At 40.0% G+C, this 26,557-nt stretch overlaps 1 protein-coding gene across 1 annotated transcript in view; it reads right to left on the minus strand.

Annotated features, from left to right (window-relative positions):
• Window positions 1-1,371: 1,371 nt before the first annotated feature.
• CTDSPL (CTD small phosphatase like) overlaps window positions 1,372-26,557 on the minus strand; it is a gene marked incomplete at its 5' end in the record, with an annotated part of 33,582 nt that continues 8,396 nt past the window's right edge. Inside the window, 6 exons of the mRNA XM_057365375.1 lie at window positions 1,372-5,393; window positions 7,271-7,456; window positions 9,080-9,172; window positions 16,235-16,291; window positions 21,230-21,331; window positions 24,431-24,484. Coding sequence (XP_057221358.1) covers window positions 5,268-5,393; window positions 7,271-7,456; window positions 9,080-9,172; window positions 16,235-16,291; window positions 21,230-21,331; window positions 24,431-24,484 — 618 coding nt within the window. The remainder of the gene's footprint in view (window positions 5,394-7,270; window positions 7,457-9,079; window positions 9,173-16,234; window positions 16,292-21,229; window positions 21,332-24,430; window positions 24,485-26,557) is intronic.

Raw genomic sequence — 26,557 nt, forward strand, 5'->3', positions numbered from 1 at the left:
GGGGGGGGGTGGGAAACCATTGAAAAGACGATAGGTGTACAGACTACTGTGTATTCAGTTTTGCAGACACTCGGTTCCTGTTAGGACAACAACAGGATCTTTCTCACCACTATCAATGAGCTGTTTTATGAATTTTGAAACATTTGCTTTACCAAGTGGAAAAGAAAAAGGGGCATCTTTATCCTAAGTAACAGCTAAGGAGATCGGTAAAACTAAAAAAAAAACCCTAAAAAAAAAATCTAAAAAATAACCTGACCCACCAGGACAGGTAAAGGCAGTCCAGGTCATTCCAACTGATCATAGGACTAACAAAAAAATATTTTTCATTGCAACTAATGTGCTATCTTGAGCCAGCTGCTTATCCCAATAGGCCTGAGGTTTTCTGCTCATAAAGCATCAATAATATGTGCCTTTTCCTAGAAAGGAAGGCTCTGCCTAAGTCATACTGTGTCAGATAAAAAGTCCCAAAATAGATTTTTCCAACCAAATAGTTTTTATTCAGATATTCATGTGGATATGGCAGTGATGTTAAGAACAGCTATTCAAGTAGCTGAAGTAAGCCCTTCAAAAGAAGTCACACAGCTTTGAGACTTGAACAAATTATTGTATGATCTCATCCAAGAGATCTAAATAGCTGGAACATCTGCAAGAGTCGCCACCAATTTATTTAGCAGAGTTCATCAGCAGTTCATCAGCTCTGTTTGCACAAGCAAGTGCCAGGGCAGCCACTGAGGAGTCCTGCACATGACTGAAAAAGGGGAGAGGGGGAGGAGGGTGGGACAGAGATGGGTGGTTTTTATTCCTCTAATGTGCATTAGCAGGAATAAAGTCCCTGCTGAATTAGGGCAGTGCCTGTTCCTGAAGGAAAAGTGCAGAAATGCTTTTTCCCAGAGAAGTATTACATGCACAAGGTAGCTATATTGTTAAAATTTTTTATTTGTGACAGTAAAGAAACCATTCAATACCTGATTGACAACACTTCTCTCTCCTGCAAACACTCATATGGTATCTGTAGTGTTTCTCAAGTATTGCTGGATTGTTCATTGCATCAAAGTGTAAACAGCTCCATCAGAAGGAAGAAAAAGAAGGAAAAAGAAAGAAAGAAAGAAACATTTCCATTGCTTACTCCTCAGTTAAGGAGTTCCCAATAGATCTTTAACAAGAAATAAGAGAGAGTCAGCTGGGATTTTACAACATCATGTGGAACAGAAAACTGACAGCTGGTTTTGCATAGTTAGCCCAGAGATTTTGAAGCAATTGCCCCATGCCAGTCTCACCTGCCCCTCCTCGCCCCACAAAGGCAAAAAAAAAAAAAAATCACAGCACCTTGGAATCAGAGGCACAAACTTGTTTTTGTTTTACAAATAGGGCTGTGCGAAACTGTGGTTTATTAGGTTAAAAACAATCTGTCCAACAGAGGGTTACGCCTTCGGAAGTCACAGAGCTACAGATTCTTTTTTTTTTCACTGAAATTTCAAAAGCTGCAACATCAGCACACACCATGGTCATTTAGATACTTTATTGTCCCCAACCAGTCTAATCAAAATCATGCTGTAAGAAAAGTGACTGCGTACACCGACAACCAAAACGTCTCCAGGTGTTGAGTTTCTTCCAATGTATAACTTCTGCTGTTTTTAATAAAGATCAAAAGGGCAAAAACAAAGAGACAAAATAATTCTTCCAAAGCTACCTAAATGAACACAGCAATATTGTACATTTGCTACCATCTCCCATCCCGAGCCTGCCACGCTTCCTGGTGGTGAACAAGGATTCTGCGCACAGCCCTAAGGTTACAAATGGCAATCCCATTGTTAACACTTCACTTGGATTTCAAGGGTCTAAGGCATTCTGCCTTACAGCTTAATTTAAAAATACCTATACAGGCAAAAAACCGTTTTTTAACCCAACATAAAAAGGACAACAGAACTTCAGGCCAGGCAGCATCTCTTCAGAATGACCAACTGGGAAAGGCTTTTTAATACTTCTATAATATCCAGAAATAGAAGTGAAACCCAGGGTTTGTAACAGCCCTGGTGACCTGCATGCACTAACTGCACTTCAAAATATGCAAGAGATTTAGGAAACAAATATTTTTTCTTTTCCTATTTGATTTTTTTTTTTTTAAATCTTGTATTTAAAATACAATCAAATACCCGTATTGCAAATTTTACAAACATTCCACTAGTTTTCTGACTTTATGGACAGAACTCTATTGCTTCGTTAGAATCTAGAAACTCTAAATATATAGCGTATGCATATCCACGCAAACTCAACATTTGAAATTTCAAGTATGATGATAGTGTCAAAATAAACAACCGTGACAGTTTGATCCCTTTGGCCAAATCTGAATACCCAGGGGAGTCCAAACCTGATTGCAGAGCACTCTGAGTTTTATTTCCATAGGAGTTGTGTGGGTTAAAAAAATAGATTCGATCAGAACTTAGAGAAAATACTCTTCATACTAACAGAGATCAAAGCTGTGGTAAGTTTGCTGTCTTTGTATTGTCACCAAGTGTCATTTTAATGCTGTATTAATTACAGTAAGTTTGGGGGKTTTTGTATTTGGGCATTTTAAGAGCCAAAATAATACAGTACAAGTATGGTTGTACAGAACATCATCAGAACCGTCCCTCCAGAGGCTGGTGCAGAAGTTCAGTTGCCCATTCTATGTGGATTTCAAAACAATACAAGACACTTTAATAATAATATCAACATTCATTCACAGACTTAAGGCAACTGGTTCATGAAATCGCTGCTTTCAGAGATGCAAACTGGTGACACGRTTTGTCTCACGTCAACAGGTCCCAACTGTCACCCGGCCCTGTCTCAGTGGGTTATTCATTGTCTGACTGTTTGGTCTAACGCTAACGAGAAAAAGTCTTTGAATTTCCTCAGCCATTCCTCTCATACCTGCACGACTAACTACAACCTGAATACTTCCCTGCAAACTGCACCTGGGGCCCAGGAGCCACAGGCACAGYTGAAAATACTGCTCAGAGAACAACTTTTTTTTTTTTTTTTGGCAGCTTACAGTTTCATTACTCTGGAGTCAAATACAAAATTAAACAATCTTAAACTGAAAGTAAACGTTAATGGACTAACCAGAATCCATACGTCTTTTTTTTTTTTTTCCTGTTGTTTTTTTCCTTTATATTTTTAAACAAAGAAGGCTTTTTTTTTTAATATTTTTAAACATTAAACTCAATGAGTTTGTCTTTTTGTTGTGGCACAGATTGATACAGTACTAAGGTAATGCCAGCTGGTTAAGAAACAAAAGGGTGATGCCGTTACAGACTCAYGGGTGTGACGGGACTGCCTCCAGCACCCCTGGGCCCAGCCACAGCTGGAGCACAGCTGGAGCACAGCTGCACTGCGAGGGGGGCTCAGCTTCACACTGCACCACGACAACCCACTCGCTGCCTGTGTAGACTGGCCTGCCCTTCTCTGATGGATTTGTTAAGCTGCTTCACCAATGTTTTGGAGACAAGGATCACAAGCCAAGTCCATCGCAAAGAAATTTGTTGGTTTTTTTTTTTCTTTCCCAAGCCATCAGGGCTTTTTGAGAAAAAGAGAAAAGGCAAAGGGGGTCTACAATTCAGAATTTAGCACGAGGCTAATTAGAAGCACCAAATACTCCATTTAGTCTTCTCTGATGACAGCCAAACACAGCTGCATTTTTTATATTTGCAGAGTTCTGCTGTGGACAATAACTGAAAGGTGACGCTGGAAAGGCAAAAAAAAAGCTGTACCTTGTTCTTCAAAGGCATGAAATATTCAAAAATCATTCATCTGAAGGGGTACCTATGGCACTGCAGAASATGTTAAGCAGGTTCTCAGATTCAGAGATGAGTCTAAGTCAACTCCAAAGCCAGAGGACTGACTTTAGTTTAGCCTAGTAACTTCTGCCCTTCKACAAGATACAGCTCCTAATCTGCACCTTACACCTTGGGGAAAAAGAAATACAAATCAAAGGTGTAGGCAAAATACTTTCTGCATTTTTATATATCAAAGAAAGGAGAAGGTTTCATCCTAATTGAAAAAAAAAAATCTCCTTTACAGGTCACCTTTAACTGAATTCTCTGGTACATCAGTTACCAATGGATTAATCCATGGGGGKAGGGTCATGAAGCCTGCATTTTATTTATTGCCCGAGTTTGCAGCTTACAGAAAATGTCTCATAGCACAGGCACAGTGGCAAAAACAGTATAACAGCCGATGGTCAACTCCATTTGGTGAGTATACAGTAGCAGCAATTAAAAGAAAAAAGTACTCCAAACAGCTCAATACAGATCCAGCTTACCCAGATGGGTSGTTTGAAGAAAAGAATCTCAAACTAATAAATAGATCTCCTCGCCGTTCTCCCAAGATAATGGTTTTCCAAAAAAGAAGAGGCATGGCAGTTGTGCGTAAGCAGAGACAGCAGAACTTCATCTGTCTAGAGTTAAAGGTGCTTCAGGTCTATCAGCCACCTTGTTTTCTCAACTCCATCACTCCCTAAATGCTCAAACAACTGCAGATATGTTTTTAAACTGTGCCCAAAATCATCATCATCAGTGAAACAACCACGTAATGAACCCAATTCACCCCTCCCACGAACGCCTGAACCTTCGAGCGTGACAAAGTGTAACACAACTTAATGTCATCGTGGAGACAGGAACCCAGCATCTTGGTTTCAACTTTTTCCTTTGTTATATATTACAGTGCTCTATAAAATTTTTTTCCTTTTTCCTTTTAAAGCATTTAGACAATACAAGACTAAAAGATGTCTGGAAATACGTCTTATACAAAAATGAATTTTTATCTTAAAATAACATTCAAAAAGGCACTTCATTCTGTAAGAAAAAATTCAGAGTCAGGTCAACTGCTCTAAGCAGGGGGGTAAAATTGTCTGCATAGTGGGAGGGGAAGAAAGGGAGAGAAATTCAACTGCTGAAATACAAGCTTCTTTTTTTGGCATGTTTTAAGAAAAGCTGATCCAGTAAAAGATGTCCATTTATGAAATTAATTAAAAGAGTCCCATTTAAAATAGCTTTTTTTTTTTTTTCCTTTAAAAAAGTAGTCTGAACACATGACCTTAGGAGTCAGGCTTCTGAAGGCTTAATAGCATCACTCATGATTGTCCTTCGTGTCCAATGTAACAGGAAGATCAAGAGTAGCACTTCTGACAGGGGTGACCTCCCCAAAGCTTACATTTGAAAGAGCTGAAAGAGATGGAGACAGCCTCTAGCAACTGCAATCTAGGAGCAGGAGTCAGTCAGAGTTAAGGGCTACCTGTTGCAGAGTTTATGAAGCATACTGTAAACTTCTTCCTCTTTGCTTAGTCCTTCAAAGAAAGGAATAAGATCTAGCAGCTCTGTGTCTGTCATGTCATCAAACCAGGACTGCACAGGCACCTGAAACAAAGCAACCAGCAAACACTCAGAGGGTTTTATGATGTGGAAGACATGAGTTTTGTTTGTGCAGGTGTTCTGTAACCACCACCACTACCACCACCACCATCATCATCATCACCAAAGCAATTAGCTACTCATAACCATTCAGGTGGAGCAGCAGGTTCAACCCCAAACCCAGTGACAGCTGTCYCTCACCTGCATGCCCAGGTGACCTGTGTGACCCCACACTGGGCAGCTCACCCTGCTCTGCCTCCCTGAGATCCAGAACACACTGGAAGGAACACACATATTATGGAGCTGCACTGATGCTTTATTTGCAAGCACATCTTTCTTTTTTTTTTTTTCCCTCTAAGAATTATAAGAGTGAGTCACCRGGAGCAGGCAGGCAGCAACAACCCCTCCTGGCATGGGGTTTGGAGGAAATATTTAACAGCAAGGCCAGAACAGTGCTCAGGTTAAAATGTCAGACCTTGAGAGTGGGTTCAGAAAATAATGCGTGTAATAACCCTTCTTAAATATGTGGGCTGGATTTGGGAAAGGTGTTCTGTGTATCTGCCCTATGGGAGCACACTGAGGTCTTTTCAAGCCTATCTTGGATCTTKTTACAAGCTCTGGTTTCTGCAGAGCCTCGAGTATCACTCAGCCAGCAGCACTTTTCTATACATGATTAAACCACTCTGACAAGGCCCTTAATTTCATCTCCCAAATTTCTACAGCTCATTATTTTCTTGGCACTGATTTCCGAGATACCAAAYGATGATCTTGGATCAGGTTTTTAATTTTAACCATGAACATAAATTAGAGCTACAGGTTCTGGTTATTATAAACGGCAGCTTTAAACCATGTGTGGCATCAACCAGAAAAACGTTTTCACCGTATCACTTAGGGCATCACAATATTAGGATCTGAACTTAAAAGCTGACTGCTGGAAGATAAATAGCTCTTGTTTAAAGAAAAAAAATGCTATTCAGGAGAGGCAGGACTGTGCAAAGCTGTGTTCTTAAGAAAAGATTTCCTACACTGATTTTAACAGTTCACAAAGAAGACAGGCTAAAAACATCAAAGAAAACAGTGCACAGCCTGGTTGTCTAAAAGTCAGCAGATCTAAGGAGTTCCAGCTCCCACCCCGGGAAGCTAAAGCAGATGTGAACATCTGCACCAGCTGCAGCCACGGATGGAGCACCCCAGACCTCTCCTTCAGAGCTTCTGGAGCTCATACAAACACACAGGGAAAATGCACACTGCTCTTCATTATTCTCCCCTAAAGGACGTGCCCTTTATCCTTATTCCTAAAGCCTGATGAACTTGTTGATTAACAGCTCTAAATCTGGAGTTATCTCAATAACACTTGAGGGAGGAGCATAACACAGTAGGATCTTGCTTTTTTTTTTCTTTCCCTTACCCACAAATGCTTATCTCAGTAGCAACCAGTAAAGCATTAATTATCTTGTCTAATAAAATACTGCCACTCACACAATGAAAAAAAAAAAGATGGGAGTACCAAAAGGAGTTCAAGCAAACCATTCTTTCTGTAAACACCACTCCAAAGAACAAAACCTGTGCTGCAGGGCAGCTTTGTTTCTCAGAGCTAGGTTGGTTATTCAGGTTCCACAACACTTGGAATTTCTCAAAACTGTTGGACCTCACGCCAAAAGCTAAAGCTGACAGCACATGAGCAGTCATGGCTGTGACACTCTGTCAAGATCAGTTTGCCCATGTCCTTCATCGCTTGACAGTGAATCCCAGAACCTACCTGCAGCCTAAGAAACCACAAAAACTGATACAAGGCAGTGCTCTGAAAAGTCTATTTTCTGAATCACAAAACCTGGGCAAGGGCCAGAGGGGTGAAGTCACGCTCGAGTGCTTCGAATACTTACTGCATTTTCAGGATGGAAGATGTAAGATGCAGGAGAATTATCTACTATAATAACTTTACTCAGCTCACGGCCCAGTCGACTCAGATCCTTCACGTAATTCCCTCGGTGGAAAACACAGGATTCTCTAAAGAGCCTTGCCCTGAACACACCCCAGCGATCCAGTAAGTCGGCTACTGGGTCTGCATACTTAAAAATAGAAGGCAGAAACACCAAGTTAGCAACGTGCAGGGACGGCAAATTCACAGAGCCAAACAGAGAAGGGACACCAAATAATTTCAGGTAAAAYGCCCTTTCTCCATTTTCGTCCCTGCTCCTCGTTAATTAACTCACTCTCCTGCAAACCTGAAGTGATTAATAAAGAGATAATCCAAAAGTAGGACAATTAGCTTTCCATAGAAGGCTAACTTGCATTCTAACGTTTTCTGTGATTCATTGATCAGGTTTTATTCTAAGAGCCAACTCAGAGTAGCCCGGAGAGTTTTCTAGAGGTTGATAGATCCAGACATCTCACCTATCATTACCATAAAACCAGCCAAAGCTAAYAGAGAATCAATATGAAGCATTTCCCCAGCTGATTTGTTTCCATGTGCCCCTGAAGATGAACTGCAGTGAACACATCTGAGCCTGATGTGGCTCTTCCAAATGATACCCCTGGAGCAACTGGGTTAGCAAGACTCTTTGGATTACCAACTTGGGCCATAAAAGATCAACCRAAGATGTTATTAATAAAAATACCCATGTACAATCCCAGAGAAATTCTTATTTTATATACAAGATGATACTTTAAGTGAGGCACGGCTTAGAATCCAACAATTTATATAAACTAATCAAGAAAAAGTTTCCAAATAAACTTGAACATGAATAACCACATACTTGAAAATGGCAGTTACATCTTATTATTGCACCAACAGGAGTTACCATTTTCCCGTATTTGAAACTGAGAAACAAAATTGATCTCAAAATCAATCATATTTTGATTATGAAATAAAATAAGGCACCTAACTTCAGTAYGAAATTGGGGCAGTACTGAGAGTTTTTTCAACATGAYTGAACAGTTATTTGGTAAAGAGAATGCAGGGAAAAAGGCACTACATAAGATCAGGATCCTGTCCCCTTCCACCACTTCTACACTAGGCTGGAGCAAAAGCTTGCCATGCTAGAGCACCATTTAGGAATAACCAGTATCATTTTACAAACGAGACACCACAAATACACCAAAAGAAGTGAAGAATTCAAGATCAGTCTACTACTGTAACATCTACCACAAAAACTACCTACGAGCCACTACTGCTACTGCAGACCAGAGGGCACGAAATATTCCTGGGGACGTTTCAAGCTTTGCAAAAAAAGGCCTCATTTGCTAACTCCAGGTCACAATTGCACCTTGACAAGAGCAGGAACAGTGGTTCCCAGTTTCCAGTGAGTTTCTGAGTCCCTGGTTGATGGTGCAGCCAGGGTTTGATTCGGTGTGTTTTATTTCATGCCCAGCTTTCATGTGCTGCTCCACTCGCACCGCTATTTGTTCTAATTTCTCACTATAACCATGGTAACTTGGGAGCCTTTCATATTGGCATCATGAGCAATGCATGGAGGCTACATTATGAGACGAGCCCATATGTGATGGTGTTACCATGGAAACACTTACCCACACACTAGCAGACAAAGTACACACTGTCAGACAAAGAAGCAGAAAAGAAGGGGAAAAATTAAGATAGTACCGACTATGGAAATAATCATCCAAAGAAAACCCAACCAAAAAGTCCACTGACSGGCACCAGAAGGGTTAAGGAGATGAAGGGAGGAACACACCTTGGCTAGACTGGCTGTGAAGAGTACACATTCAAAGAGCTCTCCCATCCTCTGAAGAAACTCGTCCACGTGTGGTCGTTTCAAYACATAAACCTGGAACGGTAATGGCATTTAGGTCAGATGGTGCTTAAGGAAAGGAAAAAAAAAAACCCAAACCCAAACTATTCCTGCAATCCCAGCACTTGAAACAAAAAGTTAACAGGGGAGCAGTTCAAATGAAATGCTGGGGAAAAAGAAAACCATTCAAGATGAAAGTGGAGATCCAATAATGAGAGACTGGCACGCACGGGCTGCCAAGCCCCTGCTGATTATGTAACTGCAAACACCGAGCATCAGYTGGAGTGGTGCTCCTTGAAAAATCTCATTAGAGGCAAAGGGAGACAGGAGAGCTTCTCAAGAAGCAAGGATTCAGATCTCTCCACCAAACCCATTTTGGTGCTGGTGCCTTCAGTGCTGAAGAGCTCCACAGAAGGAATAAATCTGATGAAGCCTCTATGATGATGGGAATTGCACAATAGGGAGCTGTTTTCATTCTGTGGCTGATTCTTTCATTTCTGAAATTCCAGGTGCTAAATACCATAACTCACTATGGAGAGTGATCAAGCCCTTCAGTTCTGCAGAGAGCTTTTCTCACAAAAAACGTTCACAGAACCATGTAGAATGTCTAAAAATGCTGGTTTTGAGACTTGCTGGTGAAATCTACAGCATCTAACAAGGAGCTTGCCATAAAGATGGCAAATTCCCAGGAATTCTCCCCTCTCCAGCACCTTGACTTCAGCAGGGGTCCACTCCCTTTTTTCACTGGCTTGGTTGCCTACTGTCAACAACCTGATTAGCAGCTATTAAAAACCTCCCTGCCTCTCTTTTCAGAGCACACAAGATGATTTTGTGTTCACAGAAGATACCAAAACATGAAAGCTGCTGCTCAGAAAGCTTGGAAGCARTTCACAATAAACTGGGAAGCTGAAGAGGGGAGTCTGCCTGAAAAATATTTATCTGTCTTGTTTGCAGTTAGATTAAAAGTTTGAGAGAAAACACTGACAGCATTTTATCTTCTTTTGTTTGGCAAATAATCCCTAATACTGGAAATTTCAAGTGGAGAAGTCTGGCATAAAGCTGAAACCAGGAGGAACTGCAAGACTGATGCTATTTCAGGAATTTCATTCTTTGATATGTAAAACTAGATTAATTGTATGTATTTTACCAGATTCATATTAATAAGAAGCAAAAAAAAAAATCAAGGTACCCAGAAAAAAAGCCTGAAGGAGAAAAATATGGAAACAGCAGCTTGAACTCAAGTGTAACAATGAAAGCCTTCAGCAAAAGGAGAAAAAAAGAAGCTGTGTAATTGAAATTGAAACCCTAAATTTGAAAGCACTTTTAAAAAAAAACATGTATGATGGAGCTGTACCTTAATGACTAAAGCAGAAATGGTAATTTTCCCCTTTATGCAGCATACAGATCATACCATGAAGTCTTTATCTCTTTTAAGTTATTTCTATGAAATTTATCTAAACTATTTCTGCCCTCATAAACATTACATTCAAACTTTGATACACATAACAATTTATAACCCGGATTTTTTTTTAAAACAACCACAGCAGCACCTAACCCATCAAAGAAATTGTGACGTTTTATGGATTAAAGACAGTTAACAGATGCACTTCAACACCAGTCTCTTTCCAGATAATTAAAGCAATGTTTCCTGTATTTCACCAAGCATAAACCAAGTCATTTCCTCTCCTATAACAACACAATTAATTTTTCACTTAATTCTTACTACATAAAGTTCTGCTGTAGTGTTTCCTCTCCAAATTCTTTGATTTTTTTTTTTTTTAAGACAGAAAGACAGCTGCAGTCCCTCTCCACTTGGGTATCCAGAGACTATCCAGCTTCCCAGATAAGAGGAAAAAGAGCAGGATCCAAGTTAATTATTAAGTTCTTGATTTTTCAGCCTTAAATTTTATTCCTACACTTATTTTTTGAGGGCACAAGAGGGGCAYACCATAGTCTTAACATCATGCTTGAAGAGAGAAAGCTGGAATTTAATATTAATTTCCTTTTCAAAGCTCAGTGTTCACAGCCACAGCGGCAGAAGTCTCCTCTTTGCTCTCCATCCCTATCTCCACCCGTGTCAGTGAAGTATTTCCATCTGGAATGTAATTACAAACTCCTTGCCAAGGACCTGAACTTTGCTGCTTGCAACACAACCCACCTCSTCCATCAGGAGCACACAGTAAATCAACCCTGGAGCTGCAGCCCCAGAGCTCCCAGCCACAGYCCCAGGCTGCATTCTGGCTGTTTTTAGGGCCCCTAATTCTGCAYCTAATTCAGGATCAGCTGTGCATACACAGCATTTTTAGCAGGATGGTCTCCCTTCTGCAGTTTAGGGCTCCTGATGCACCACGGAACACTCACAACCTCCTCTACTCGAATTTCTCGTGCTGTTTTGCCTTAAATCTTTCCCTGCTGGGATCTGGCCAACAGATTTGCTTCTCATGTTAAATGCCTAATTAATAATAAATGTCATCTCTTAGGATGAAGTCTCACCAAATTTTTCCCTTAATTATTTCCCTCTGTAAAAAGCCCCAATGCCTTCGCCTTTTTTCTTTTTTTTTAACAACGCTGATTTTTAAAATTTTTTGGCAGAACAATGTATCTTAATACTCTGGATAGTTATTCTCCTTGAAGTTTTCTTTGAGAAGTCCTACTTAGACCCTGGAAGCAACTCCAGAATGTACTGGTATCCTGGRCTACAAAATCTCTTTGGTTTAGCTCACATAAAAAGCTTTCTTCAGCTGACAGTGCAGCTCTTTTCTCCTCTTCCTTCTCATTTGGAATTTTTTCCCCTTTACTTTGTTAGTGGCTGGACTTGAATCTCAATGCTGCATGGTTATTTGTGGCTTGGCTTTTTCCTCCATTGCCTGATGTCTTCAGTTTAAATCTCTAGACTAACTGGCTCCTGGCATTTTTCTGAGATTTATATACTGTCTTCAGGGCATAAAAAGAAAAAAAATCCATCTCTTTTTTTTTTTTTTATTGTATGCTCAATAATTTTTTCCTTATCACAGCAAGAATTTAGAGGAATACAGCCTTTTTATTATTATTTAAAATGAACCATACTCAACATTTTAAACACAAATCAGGCACAAGGCATGTTTCCACAGGATTCTTACAGTTGCTAATGGCAGAACACAAGCAATTATCTTTAATTGTTTTTGAGCATTTCGTACTTCCACATGAATTTTCTATACCTCAAAGCAGCCTCAACCTACAGAGACTCAGTATTTGTGAAACCAGAAGACAAACCCAGCTCATTTTCCATCAATTAAACAGGACACAAAGAATGGCCTTTCAAAACCAGCTTGACAACGAGGAAATCTGCAAGTAATGACCAAAAAAATGYGCCTGTGACAACTCCAACTCGAGTGATCTCCTGTTTGGTGGGGTGGGTGCCTCTTGTGAGCAGTGAGCAGAAAATCCCACGTCCTGGAGCCTCGTTGTGCCGGGCTGTGGCTGTGTCCCAGTGCAAGTAACCAAGAATAGGCCAGTTAGAACGGATACAGCCTATCCTGGATTACTTGAACCAGGCCACAGCCTTCTGCAAGAAAATCCACGGATTTCGTGCTTCACAGGAAGGAAGTTCATTATTTGAACAGCATTTGCACCATGTCATTAAAAAAAACCATTTTGCATTTACGTACACATGCCAAATTTCTTTAGCTTTCAACAACTAAAAATAGTCCATTAATTCAATTAACTCTCCCAGTGCCCCAAACAAATCCTTAAAAGCTAGTTCTACTCAATAAACKAATTATATTGAAAAATTAAATCCAAAATAACACCAAATCAAACTCTTCCTGTTTGCCCTCTTCACCCTCTGACATCAAGAGCAAAGCACAAAGCCACTGGAAGTCAATTTGGATGAAAGGACAAGCATTTCCTAAAAACCTTCACTCAYTGGGAATTAAAACTCTATTTGATATGCAGCTTCTGATCTGGGGGCTGTGGTCACTCTGCCCTTGCTCAGTGGGGAGCAGGTCCAGAGGAGAGGATGTGCTCCTGCAGAAGTTATTTCAAGGTACCCAAAAGGCTGAACATCTTCCTCCAGCCACCGATTTCACCCTCAGTGAGCTTCCTCTCAGTTCCCACCCATTTCACTGGATTTCCCCCAGCTTCTCCCTTCTAATTTGGTAGAGCAGGAGACCAGCTCTGATTTCCTTTCATCCAGAGAATCAGGAGTGAAAGGAGAGAAACATCCAGAAGGGTCAACTTGCACCTTTTGTGTCTCGGCCATCATTCCCAGCACAAAGCATGGGATCCTTCCCTGTAACTCGTGCTGCCCTTGGATGGGCACAGCCTCTGCAGGCATCCAAAGCAGAAAGACAGGGAGGTTCCTTCACACTTGATTTATTTCCTTCTTAAAATAAAATGACAAATCCTTTGGAAAGATAAGGTAATTTAGGCTGCAGAAAGAAAGATGGGAGAGGGAAAAGGGATGTTAAGAAAAGCTGGTTTTTAATCTAGGGAAGCTCGTTTACCCAAGCACCCTTTAAGATGATGAATTGTCCTCCCTATAAGAAAAAACCCCAAGAGTCTCTCTGACCTTTGGATTATAAATTATATAAGGGAAAACAAATTCCCCAAACTAAAGACATTATTTTTTAAGACCTCTGTTGAACAGCAAAAAAAAAACAAAAAAAAAAACCAAAAAAAACCAAACCAGCATTTACAATGAAAAAAAATAGTTAGATAAGTCAATCTTAAAACTCTTTCAGSAGCACAGCAATTCAATTTGCCACAACTTGTATTTTTTGGTGTATGAGATATGAACAATCAAATTTCTCTAYGAATGGGTACTTCTGAAATGCTGTTTCTCAGTTTGTTTCCACTGGGGTTCTGCCTAAGGCAGAGTTCAAGGACAATAAAAATCTGTCAAACTCCTGCCTGACAAGGCACCAGGCTCAGTGGCAGAGCAGGGATATGTACTGTGGACAGTGTTGTTCCACATCATTGCCCATATCCTGAGATATTTTGCACAGGTGGAAATATTTCCCAGTGTCAGTGATTAATCTTGGAGAATATGAACTGCTTAAGGAAATGGACAAGTGTTACACAGATGACAAATCCTGATAAATGACAGAAATTGCTCATATCAGTTCGTTTATGCTCTAAGTGACTACAGAATTACAGGTTTGAAGTGGGAACAGGTTGTCAAAGCTCCAAAGCCTGTGCTAATGCTCATCAGACTCAGCCAGAATATCCATTTTTGCCCTTTATCACAGTGTAAAATTAAAATAAAAAAATACTCCTGAATGTCAGCTGTATCACAGAGATATTACAAACAAAGGCTTTGCCAATTCTGCGTGCCATATAAATTAGCTTCATTTCAAGAATCACAAATTCCTTACAATTGCCTTCATTTTTACTATCCAAATGTGACTGAGGTATTTACCTATTTTAGGGGCTAGGGAACTTGAAATACAAAAGGTGAAGCAATTTCTTTGAAAATCACAAAGGAAGTCTCCAGCAAAACAGAGACCAATTCCACTTGACCCCCTCTGTCAAAGGAGATGCACAAATCCACTCCCTTTGTGGAGCTGTGGGATTTTGTCTGTTTGGGATTTTTTTCGGTTGTCTTCTCTTTTCCCCAACAAGAAATCATCTCCAAGTGCCAAACTGCACTGTATTTAGGGAAGACTCAGAGTTTGGAGCAGGGAATGGAAAAACAACAGGCTTTTGAAGTGTTTGACTGTAAAGCTCCAATGGCTTTTTATTGGGATTTGTTTCAAAATGTAAATATGCTATCTTGACAAGCTAAGTGATCACAACTCCAAGCCATTCAAAAATTCACTTTCAAAAGCATTCTAAGTTTCAGGAGAGAGAATTTGTCTGCTCTACAGTACCAAGCASAGCTAAAGCCCACATCAAATCAGAATTGAAAATCACTAATCTCCCAAAACATCACTTAAATTTTTTAAGCATCAGCTCTGGTGAACATTACAGGTGGAAGTATCCCAGATATTRAATTTTTCTACATAAAACATCCATAGTGTAAAAACTGTCAAAACAGCTATTACTTTAAAGCACATTTCAATCCACTGACTGATATTCAGTATTCATTTTAAGAGTGACAAATACATGGATAGTTTCCATCACAGGAAATCAGACAAACTATGAACTAACTTTATGATGCACCAATTAGCACAAGATTAAAATACAAACCTCTTTATACAAGTAAAAGTAATTTGTAAAAATAACACATAACATTTCAGAAATTAAAGTATTTAAAATCTCTGTTAAATCASATCTAGGGAAGATTTGCTCCTCAAYAACTGTAACAYCCAAAATCCCATTGYTTCAAACAATTTGCAAGGTCCATGTATCAGAAAGGCTCAGCTTCCCGTTAACCTGTTTAATCAGTAGTCATTTCTGAAGGGTTGAATAAAATAAATCACAGCGCTGTAACTTTTCAGACAGACACYGAAGCTCTTGCTGGAGATGAGTTAAGGACTCCAAGCTAAGATACATGGAGGGGACTGATTTTCAAATTATGGGCATTTTGCATTTACTCAAAACCATTTCTTAGAGCCTTAGGACAAGTTCTTAAAGAACAAGACATAAAAATTAAGTATCCTTGTGATTTTGTCCAGACCTTTCAAATAWCCTGAAGTGTATAAAAACTCCTATCAAAGGAACTTGAATTACTTACAGGAATAAAAGGGGACAGAAATTAAACACAGACTGCCACAAAAATTGAAGAAATGTCTATTCTTCCTTTATACTTTTATAAAACATAAATGAGCTTTGGCATGTGAGCTACCAACAGACCCTGAAGMCAACTTAAGTCCTGTTTGTCTTGGAAGGAGTGAGAAATGCAGCATTCAAACAGCTTTTTCTGGCACCAGCAATGTTTGAAACCCCATCCTTACATCATTTCCTAATTCAAAATGTTTAAAATTGACAAAGGGTCAAGTATTGAAGTCCTGAGAGAGAGATTCTACATGATCACACAGGGATGCACGTCTGCATTCCAGAAAACACAGCTTTCGTGTTTTGCCAAAGGAAAAATTATTGGATATAAAGCAGGAAATGGAGGAAGAGAACATTTCTGGGACACTCAGGAYACAATGCTGAAGGAAAACCAGCACTTACCTGATGTATGGTTCCGTCTATTTCAACAGGAACGATGAAATCAGCATTGCTAATTGGCTGGAAAGAAGGACAAGGAAATAATCAGCATTAAAAATAAGACCATTAGAGGGAAACTTTCAGGGGCAGAAAAGGGAGGAGTACCTACTTCTGAGGAAAAAGTTAATAATCAATAATCATTGTTGACTGCACAGATCCACCCTGTGTGTGCTCTTACACACACAAGTCAGAAACCTCACAGCTGTCATTCCAGATGCTGCACTTCCCTCTTCTCTCCTATTTTTAAGCTTCACACAATGCTTGAATAACCCCACAACCATTGAGTGTGCTCATCAGGATAACATCTCTTTGGATTAAATTTTCCATCAAGTCTTTGTGGATACAGGACCATTAAGAAAATGAGCTCTGAACTCCACATATTCTACTTGGGGTCATCAATTAGTGATTAATTAAAGACAATGATACAAGTAATACCTTGTGGTTATACTTGAATCAGCAGCTGCAACAAGACTTAAGCTGTATAGCTAAAGGGTTCTAGAGATGCCAATACCAATCAACTTAATCATGTAAAATTGCATTTTAATTCCAAAAGGAAGAGCAGGCACACTTTGCCCAAATCCTTAACCAATTTTTCCAGCCTGTCAAACACAACTTAATTCTCAAGACTTGCTGTGAAAAAACTGTTGGTCAAGCAAAATTGCCTTGGAAAGCAGGAAAGTGGCCTTATGGACAGTTCAGGAGTACAAAATCTAATCCATGGCTGGCCAGCAGCGGTAGCTGGGAACAGGCTGCTGACAATGTTCACTGGTTCAAGTGGACACCACACTCAGGCACGGCTCGTGCACTGTGTCCATTCTAAAAAACCAGTCATGGAAACATGCCTGGCTGAAGCTCGTAACTCATTCCATCATCTGCAGCCTGGAAATGGCTGAGACAGAGCTGCCAAATACAGATTAACAGCCAATATGCTTCAAGAGCCTAGAATGAAGCTGGGAACAGTCTGTGACTGGTACTGCCAGCTGAGGCTGGAAAACATCTTCACCCAGCTCTGTCAGACCTTCCCACCTGGCTGGCTGGGTGAGACAATGGGCTGATCTCAGGAACCATCAAGAAGATGCCCATGAAGTGTCTGTAGAACTGGAAACAGATCTGAAACTCATTCAGGGGGGTCAAAGGGGTGCTGAGAAAGCAGAGAAGCAGCTGAGGTAAAGGGACCAAGAAGCAGATCTGGGGAGTCTGAACAGGTGCTCTGTGAGAAATGGTGGGAAAAGAGTATACTGCAGTATTAACCTGCTAGCATCCCTTTGATCCCATTCCCTGGAGAAACCAGATTCTAATTCCACTGACAACCAACCTTCCTGCCAGGAGAGCAAAATGACCACAAGAATTTATGTGGAGGGAAACAMCCTCTCTCAGGAGCACAGAAATAAGGAAGATGGTTTGATCTGACACCTGCAGGAGCTGGGTCTGAGGGCACAGGAGAGGCTCCATGGAATCTTCTCATCCTGACCTACCAGGATTGGTAACCAGACCTCCCAGAACAGCTGGTGATGGAGAATTCCATCCTCTTGATGACCCCTCTGCTGGTATGACCTGAAGAATTCCTCAAATATGCACAGATCAATCCAGKTTTTTCTTATCTGACACTGAACTATTTCCCCTTTCTGCTCTGCAAAARGACAGAGGGGAGGCCCCCACATGTTCCCTGTGTGAAGCCCCTCAGACAGAGAGGACACTGCAGCTCTCACAGCCTCAGAACAGCTACATAAAAGTGTTCTGATATTCACCTTAAAAAGAAACCCAAATTGTCAAGAAGCCTCAGCCACCAGTTTTGCAGTGGATGCCAGCTCCCTGCAGACTTTGAAGAGGCTTGCACACACTTGAAGGATTTATATATGCATGGCTCCCTTCAGCAAGAGAAATACTCTGCAGCAGCAGCAGAAAAAGAACAGGGCACTGCAAGCTGCTGAGGTTTGGAAATCCACTGATAAAATTACAGCTTTTACAGRATTTCATCCTAACAGCAGCAACATCAACCAGATGCCAGAGAAAACCACATTCTGTCTAAGCAACTTTGTTTTTTTCCAACAAATAAAACCCACCCTTAGACTTTGTAACACTGATCAAAGTACTCCCAACTATACATTTTGCTTCCCCCACTTCAGGTATTATACTGCTTTTTGTTGGCCCAAGAGATAAGGAAAGGAGCATGGACTGGGGGATCTGTGCTCCTCAGGGAGGGAAAAGAGGAGAAAAGTCTGCAGCMATTTGCTGGCTAAAGGTTTGTGGGGTGTGCACGTGAAACACGTCCGTGCCTCTGGTGGGAACTGCAGAGACAGAGCCTGCAAGAAGGCAATGCATTTCCACTGAAAATCTTCAGTTCAGTTAGAACTGCTTGTATTTAATTAAAAAAAAAAAAACAAAACCTTCAGCATTTTAAATATTCTAAACGTGTTTCACTGCCAGTTTTGAATAGGACTACATTCCAGGCTTGCATGTGGTTCAATACATTTTATACAAAACCATGTTTACATCTTCTTTATTTAATAATTTATTATTTTTTGCTTCTATTATTGTTTTATGATGGGAATGATAACTATCTTGTCTATCTATTCCTTTTTTACTCTTGCCAAAGAATCCCAAACTTTATTCCTTTAATATGCACCTAACATGAAAGACTAGTACCTCCTTAAAGCTTCACAAATATGCAGGGGCATAAAAAGATGAGAATTACCCTCCTTCAGATGTTGCTGCTTTCATAAAGAGCACTTTAAATATTCTGCCTCTCTGGCTGTGTCAAAAAAACATTTAATCTGCATTTGAAATATGAAGCCTATTTCATAACAGAATTACGAATTCTAAAATATCAGGTGTTTTAAATAAAGCCTTTTGTACTGAAACTCTCAAACTTATGTATGCTTTTCCAGCTTTAAAGTGGGGATCTGCCTGGTTAGAGCAGACATGTTTTAAAGGAAGAAAAATCCCCCAAATACCCCAAACCAGTGCAAATTAAAAGAAACTGCAGAAGTAACCTGACTATCCAGGCAGAGCAGGGTGCACACAGGTGTTCAAACCCTGGCTCTGCTGGAATGTATCATTATTTTTGATGACAATTAATGGTCTTAATTCAGCTGAAGAATTTCCCTTCATGAAACAAAGCCCAAAAAGCACTACTGGACAGTGCCAGTCACTAAAAAACTGAATTAATTTCCTTCAATGCCTTGTTTTCTCTTACACACCCCCAATCAAAGGGTTTCATGTTGAAATAGTACCACTACAGCCCTAAGACTCAAATACTGCAGAAATTCCAACATCTGCCCAAGTCCACTGACCTCACATTAAAAAGGACCAGTTTTCTTTCCCTCAAACATTATTCACTGYTCCTCACTAAGTAGAATAATCTTTTGTTTTTTCTTAAATATCTACTCGACATCATTTAAATACCCATTAAATATCAGCTGAATGAATGGGAGGACTAAAAGGAGCCCGCTAAAAAGCACTCTGYAAACCTCAGTCCCACAAGAGAGACCTACAACTGGGTGAACCACTTAACATTAATTTATTTAAAATGGTTAAGAAATAATCAATAACCACCTAAACTGAGTCTCATTTTGTCTCAAAAACCAGACAAAAATCACAGTAGAAGATTAACCACAGTAGTCAGAAAGCAAACTTTTGTTTTCACCTTTAGGTAACACTAAGCCTGATATTTCAGTTTTATTACACACCATTAAATTTTTAAGTTCAGCTTTCCCTTCCTAATTCTGGCTTTTGTTTAAATAGGAAGGCATGGATCCTCCCTTCCCAATAACTGTGGTTTTTATCTCCCCAAAAAGTTCTCCAGTGCAAACTCAGTCTGCGTACAGAAGACAAATCTGGCAGTGAGGCTGAGAAGTTCCCGTACACCACCATAAATTGTTCTATACCATCAGGCATAATAAAGACAGGGAAAAAAAAAAAAAAAATCTGCATTTCACTTTGAGGCACAGGAATATTTGTCCTAGTATCTCCATATAAGGTTTGCTTTAAGTCAACCAAGAGAGGCTGCTGCCAAATTCTAACCACAACATGAATTGCAGTTTGCATTTTAAATACTGGCAACTAAAAAGTGAAGGATTAAAAAGTGGAGCTGATGCTTGCAGTGAAAAATAGAGTGCAAGCACCTAGAAGATTATAAAGATGATAAATCTTGTTTGGTAATAGTCAGGTAACAATAATTCTTCTAAATTCTCCCATCAATGTATAAAACCAGCAGACACTTTATCACGTATTAGATTTGCTGAACAAAAATGCTGTCAGTACCCTGAGCCAATGTGGACTATCTGTATTTCTGAAGTCTCCTAATTTCAGCCCTACTTAAGAAATAAAAAAATACTGGTACTTTCACCACATGCTGAACTCTRCAGGGTTACAGAAGTTGCTTCTTGAAGATGACTGACTCATCATCAACAGCTAAATGGTATTTGCTTTCTTACTCTGAAAACTAAACACTTAAAAACACGTGCTGTGATCAGCACTGTGATGGGAAACAACATCCTCCAGMAAGAGAGAGGAGCCACCATTGCTGCCCAAAATCTCCTGGTTTAAGGTTCATCTAACCTAGCATAAAGCTGTGCTGATTTWCCAATCTCCTAGAAGAGCTATGGCATCATTTACACTGTAAAAACAACCCCCTGTTTTCAAAACAACAGATTTCGTACTTGTTAAAAATACAGGTCCCTGCTGGAACATTTAAAGCCACAAAGTCAATACGTATTCCAGGCCTTGTTGCAGTCAGACTGATTTTCTCAAAAAAATAAAATAAAAAGCCCCCAGTAATCTCTGGTGCTAGCCCCGGAGTGCTAAATGAGGATGAATAATCATAAGAGAGGCGATGAGGACTCCCAGGCATCCTGGGAGAGCCTGTAAGAGGAGTTCAAGTGTTAAGAGCCTTAACAGTTCCTCCAGCATTCTCTGACAGATTCAAGCTGCAAGAGATCCCCTGTTGAATTTACTTACCTTAAATGAACTGTGCACTAAAGTTTCATCTAAATCAATGACCACACACTTCTTCCCATAGTCTGATGCTGTCAGTTCTGGCAGGAGGTATTTAGCTGGTGGCTATAAATGAAAAGAAAAGAGGAAGACAACAAAAAAGTAAAACCTCTATGGAAGGGGCACCCTTCTGTCAACATTACTATTCTAGTAATTGCAGGGAGCTGGAATACATGACTTGAAATCAAATGCTTTTGTGGGCTCATCYCAAGTGCATGTATGGCTATTAATGGCTCATGCAATTGCAATACCCATACAGACTTTTCTTTTTTAAATGAGAGACTTGTTTAGMATGACCTCCAAAGCACTGGAAATTAAAATGGTAAAAGACTACCACTGGCTATAAAATAGCAGAGAAAACCAGGACATTTGATACAACAGTATCTTTTTCCAGTGGCTCTTTTTCTAATGCCTGGTTTTTGGTTGCTGTTGTTACCCTACTTCCAGTCAATGTCATTTCCAGCCCTATCAAGCTGATGGACATTTACACAAATCATTATTTCTGCTTGCCATGAAAAATGCTGAAATGGAGCAATCCATCCTGATGGAAGACAGCATTACTAATTTTATTTTCCAGGACATGTCTTCACTCTTGTTTTTGCCACTTATGAGGGTGGTGATCAACTTCCATCCGAATTATGCTCCCAGTCAAGGTTTTAAAACTGCAGTGAAGAACCCAACCCGGGCTCTTCTACACTGGCCTTGCTAAAAATGGCACCAATTCCATGAACTGACAATTCTTCTGAAAGCAATGCAGACTGTCTCATATTCTTCAGATCATTTCTCACCTCAACACCCCAGTTTGCAATAAAAGTACATTACTTTAGATTTTGGTACTGGACACTTTCAGAAATAACAGAAATGGGAGAGAAGACTTCCATTTGGAGCTGAAACACTGCTGCCACTCAGGGTTTTTTTTGATGAAGGGAAGGTATTAGCTTTACAGAGAAGCATCAATAGGGAGAAGCTCGAGACTGAGAGGAAATGAAACTAATTTAGCATTGGATACGGAACTCTAACTCCATTCTTTTCTTATCTCTTTATCTGTTCACTGTTGCTGCGGTAAGGATGCTTCACCTCTCACGGGTTTATTCTTTCCAGTGGCCCTTTGCAGAGGTGTTTGCAGAGATCTGAGGCCACCCCACTGCAGASAGGGGTGACAYAGGAGTGTCAGTCACCTCTGAGCAYCCTCCAGCAGCCAGGACAGATTATCAACCCYTGGCTGAATTCACACGTCACCTGAAGTTGGTGGATACTGGCCAGTGATGCCTAATCAGCTCTTGTTTAAATGAAGAACATAACAAATGAGATTCTGGACTTAATTTAAGTGTCTTTAGCTGAAGTRCGAGTTCTTGGGGCATTTTTAGGAGTGTACACTGAAATTGATTCAGTTCTTTACGATTAACATCGACAACAGTTCCYTCAGCCACCAAACTGGAAGGTTTGCCTAGCAATCACTTGTCTCAATGCATTTCCTCTCAGCACACATCTAACAACAACCTTCAAATTAAAACAGCTTCTGCCTAATGCCTGCAAAGGCTCCCTCCATCACAGCCACCCAACCAGGCTGCAATTTATACAACACTCTCTCTAGGTTATGGACAGTCCCACAAGTACTTCAGCCCCACCTCTGCTTGTTGGCAGCTGGGACCAGACCTAAAGGATTCTGTTTTCTCATTTCTATTCAARGCCTGAAAGGTATTTAGCACCCCACCTCAATTTTCGTATTAAGAAGGATCCAAACTTGCAACCTAAAAAAACTAAAAGCTTATTGAAAGAAAAACCCAACCCATTTAAAGACAATAATCTTCAGAACCCATGTTCCAATACTTCTTGTCTTTGAAGATGAAAAAAAAGGTAGGAACATTCCAAGAAACCTTAAATATACTTTAAAAAAAACCAATTCAGTTTATTGTTCTACTGAAAACCTTATCTTGTTTGACTTTTTGACTCCATTAATCTGCACAAGCAGTTCAAAGCAGAAATTCCTTCTGCTAAGTGAACTGAAAATATATCTATGAAAAATATATGGAAACAGATATTCTTCTATATAAAATATGCATATGAAAAATATGAGGACTATCTTACCACAGATACCTTYAGTTTTTGTATCTGGAAACTGTTGCATTTGTCATCAGGAAAAGGAAGGATACACACCAAGGACTACAAATGCAAGAACTTTAATCTCCGAGAACCCAAATTCCTCTACTGCACAGTGAGGCAACCTGTGACTATTTTTTTTCACCCACCTGCACCTCTGCTTTCTCAAAAGCAGTGGCTGGGAGAGGCACAACCTTACCTGTGGCTTTAAACACAGATGCTGTTTACTGCTAGAGTTTCKCTCCCTTTTCAGTATTGATTGAGGAGACCATGTGTAATTACTGACCTAACTTTATCAAACAAGGGTACCACCAACCCTCCGAACAAATTTTGGCATCCTGAGTTCAATTTGACCTTGCTTGTTTAAGTTCACACATTCAAAGAGCAGAAGAAATAAATTTTTCATTTCAAAACAGGCACTTCTGTTGCCCTCCGCTGTGAAAACACATTCACCCTCTGATAATGCAACAGGGGTAAGGAAATTATTCTGAAGCTGAAGTCACTACAAGCTGTGAGGCTGCTAAATGCTGGTGTAGGACTTTGGAGCAAGGGTGGCATTTTTGAGGCTTTTAGGAGCTTGAAAGCTTTTGTATGCAAAGTATCATCCCATTTGTTTTGCTGTTCAAGCTTTCTGATCTAAAGCCATTTCCACCTGTCAAGGGCAGCAAAGCTTTTAGGCAGAAACAAGCATTACTCAACATTGAACTTTAGTTTTCTATGATGGAGACATACCCAAGAAGAGCTCTAAATACCAGATTTCCATCATACTTAATAGTGAAGAGCTATGGAACTTTCACTTATCTTTATTTTTACACATATCAACTTTAAAGATATCTGAGATGATGAAGAATATTTCATAGTGGCTAACAGCAACTCGTATTTTTTATGCAACATTCCCCGAAAAGGCTGCAGACTTCCACAGAACTCAGCAGAAAAATAACACGTGGTATCTCACTGGCTCGRTCTTCAATTCCAACAAGACACAAATTATACACAAGTTAAACTAGTCACTGTTTGGGATTTATGCATTCCAGCCAGGTCTCGTGGCTGATCAGCTCAACAGACCTTGTAGTGAAACGACTGCTGCACTGCTTCAGTCCCGTGGAAATAGTATATTCCCTAAGAAAAAACAAACAAAAAAAGGGGATGGTGGCGGCAAGAGAACAGGACTTTTGGTTGAAGCATAAACAGCTGGTCAAGACAAATCTTTCAGAAATTCACTGTATAGAACAATCATCAGCTTTCCTCCCTGCAGGCCTGTACTTCCCACAGAAACAAGTAGCAGAATTAACAAGCCTTTTTTTTTTTAATTCTCTCTACTGGCAATGCTGTCAAGCCTAAGTGCAGCACATGAATTTATTGTTTGTGTCCTCCTCAGCTCACACTTTGGGCTGCACTCAGCAGAGCTGACAGCTTCTCCCAGCAGTTATGGGCAGAAATACTCTCACAGAAGAGAAATGATTCCTGCTTAAAGCACAGCTGCCAGAAGGTGCCAGCTCCTYTCATGGAACAGGCACTTCCCATAATTTTGACTAGAAAAAGTTCTAACAAGGAATTATCTAATGTAGGTGAAAACAAGTGAAAAAAAAMCCCTCAATATCCCTGTGCTAAGATTTAACTTCTGCAGGGATTCTGAGGGATAATTTTGATCCACTCATTAAAAGTGGAATTTTAAGCTGAACAAAATAAATGGATACTCCAACTCATTTAAGAGTTAAGAGAAGTTTAACAACATCTCATTTAAGATGCTGAATGAGTGAGGCTTTGGATTTCCATCTACCTCTTCATTCAGAAGAACAAAAAAATAGTGATGTTGCTCTGGGATTACTTTGATCTGATTACTTTGATCTGGGGGTTGGAACGAGATTGTCTTTTAAAGTTCCTTCCAACCCAAACCATTGTATGATTCTATGATTTGTCTACCATACTCCTTYCCAAACAAAGCTGACAAAAATCCATTGAAAAATGAGGCATCCTGAGCTACATTTAATAGATTTTTAACCAGGTCTATCACAATGTGTCAGCTGGTAATGTTTTGGTGTTTTTTTGTTTTAATTCTGTGTTTATTTCAGCCCTAAAAATAAATAATTGTGCAGTTTTAAAAAATGATCAATTATGCTGTAGTTTAATCTACACCTTATCTAGAAACAGTTTCAAACATAAAGTTCATATCTGAAAAACACTCAAAGTAATGCTGTCTCTATTTTCTGAACAACCTAACTTGAAGCTTATTTCTTATTTAGCAGTCATCTTTATCAAAAACCAAGTGAAAATTCATATTAACTCAAGCTTTYAAATCAGGTGCAATCAATACAGGACAAATCTGATTGAGCAGAAGATCCACTTCACTGAATTGCACACATAAACGCAAATAAAAGCAATGCACAACGCACAGAAAGCAATGGAACTTTTCAAACAGGTGACCTCAGCACACTGCCAGGTTTAACACACGATAAAAAAACACGAGAAAGCTCCAGAAATCCTCATATTTTGACTGGAGGCTTCAATTTGAAAGTGGGGAGCRAGCAGAGCTCTTTTTAGAGTCACTCAGGAATTCCCTGAACACTTGAAATGATGACATTTGAAAYGAGCTCTGTAAAAATTAAACACCCACTTAATTGTGACCAAGCTCACTGTTTCTCTTTACAAGATTCTCCTCCTGGTTTGTGCAAGACCTGCAGTTCAAACAGCCCAGTCCTCATCCCTACCTAGCAGAACATCAAGAATTTCTGGGTTTAATGGRTCTGGAACCCACAGTTCAGAGCTGTCCTGGAGCAAACCTTGGGCTCTGGCACTCAGGACCAACACCCCTCATAAGACTGGCAGAGGAACACCTTAATTTTAGGTGTTTTTCCTAATATAATACTGCATTTTGTTTCCTACCACTCTCTCCACATGCAGCTCCCTTGTGCCTTTATTTAGATGATTACACAGTGCTGCTGGCTGGTTCCTGAGAGCCAGGAGCACTTTGATACTGGGGAGTAAATGTCACCCCAGTGCCCACAGGCAATGGTTGCCTGACAACACTCCCGTGTCCTGCTGCTGGAAGAAGCATCAGATGGCACTGGAGAAGGGGAAGGAGAGTGTTTAAAGTCACCTGCTCGCTGGGAACTCTGTGTCATGACTGCAGAGATAAGTTAATTTTATTGCCTTGCTGGCGCTGGGAATATATGTCTGCAAAATTAAAAAAGA

Source organism: Malurus melanocephalus, unplaced genomic scaffold (genome assembly GCF_030028575.1).
Source record: "Malurus melanocephalus ecotype Western Australia unplaced genomic scaffold, MMel_1.1 scaffold_52, whole genome shotgun sequence".
NCBI classification, from domain to species: Eukaryota; Metazoa; Chordata; class Aves; order Passeriformes; family Maluridae; genus Malurus; species Malurus melanocephalus.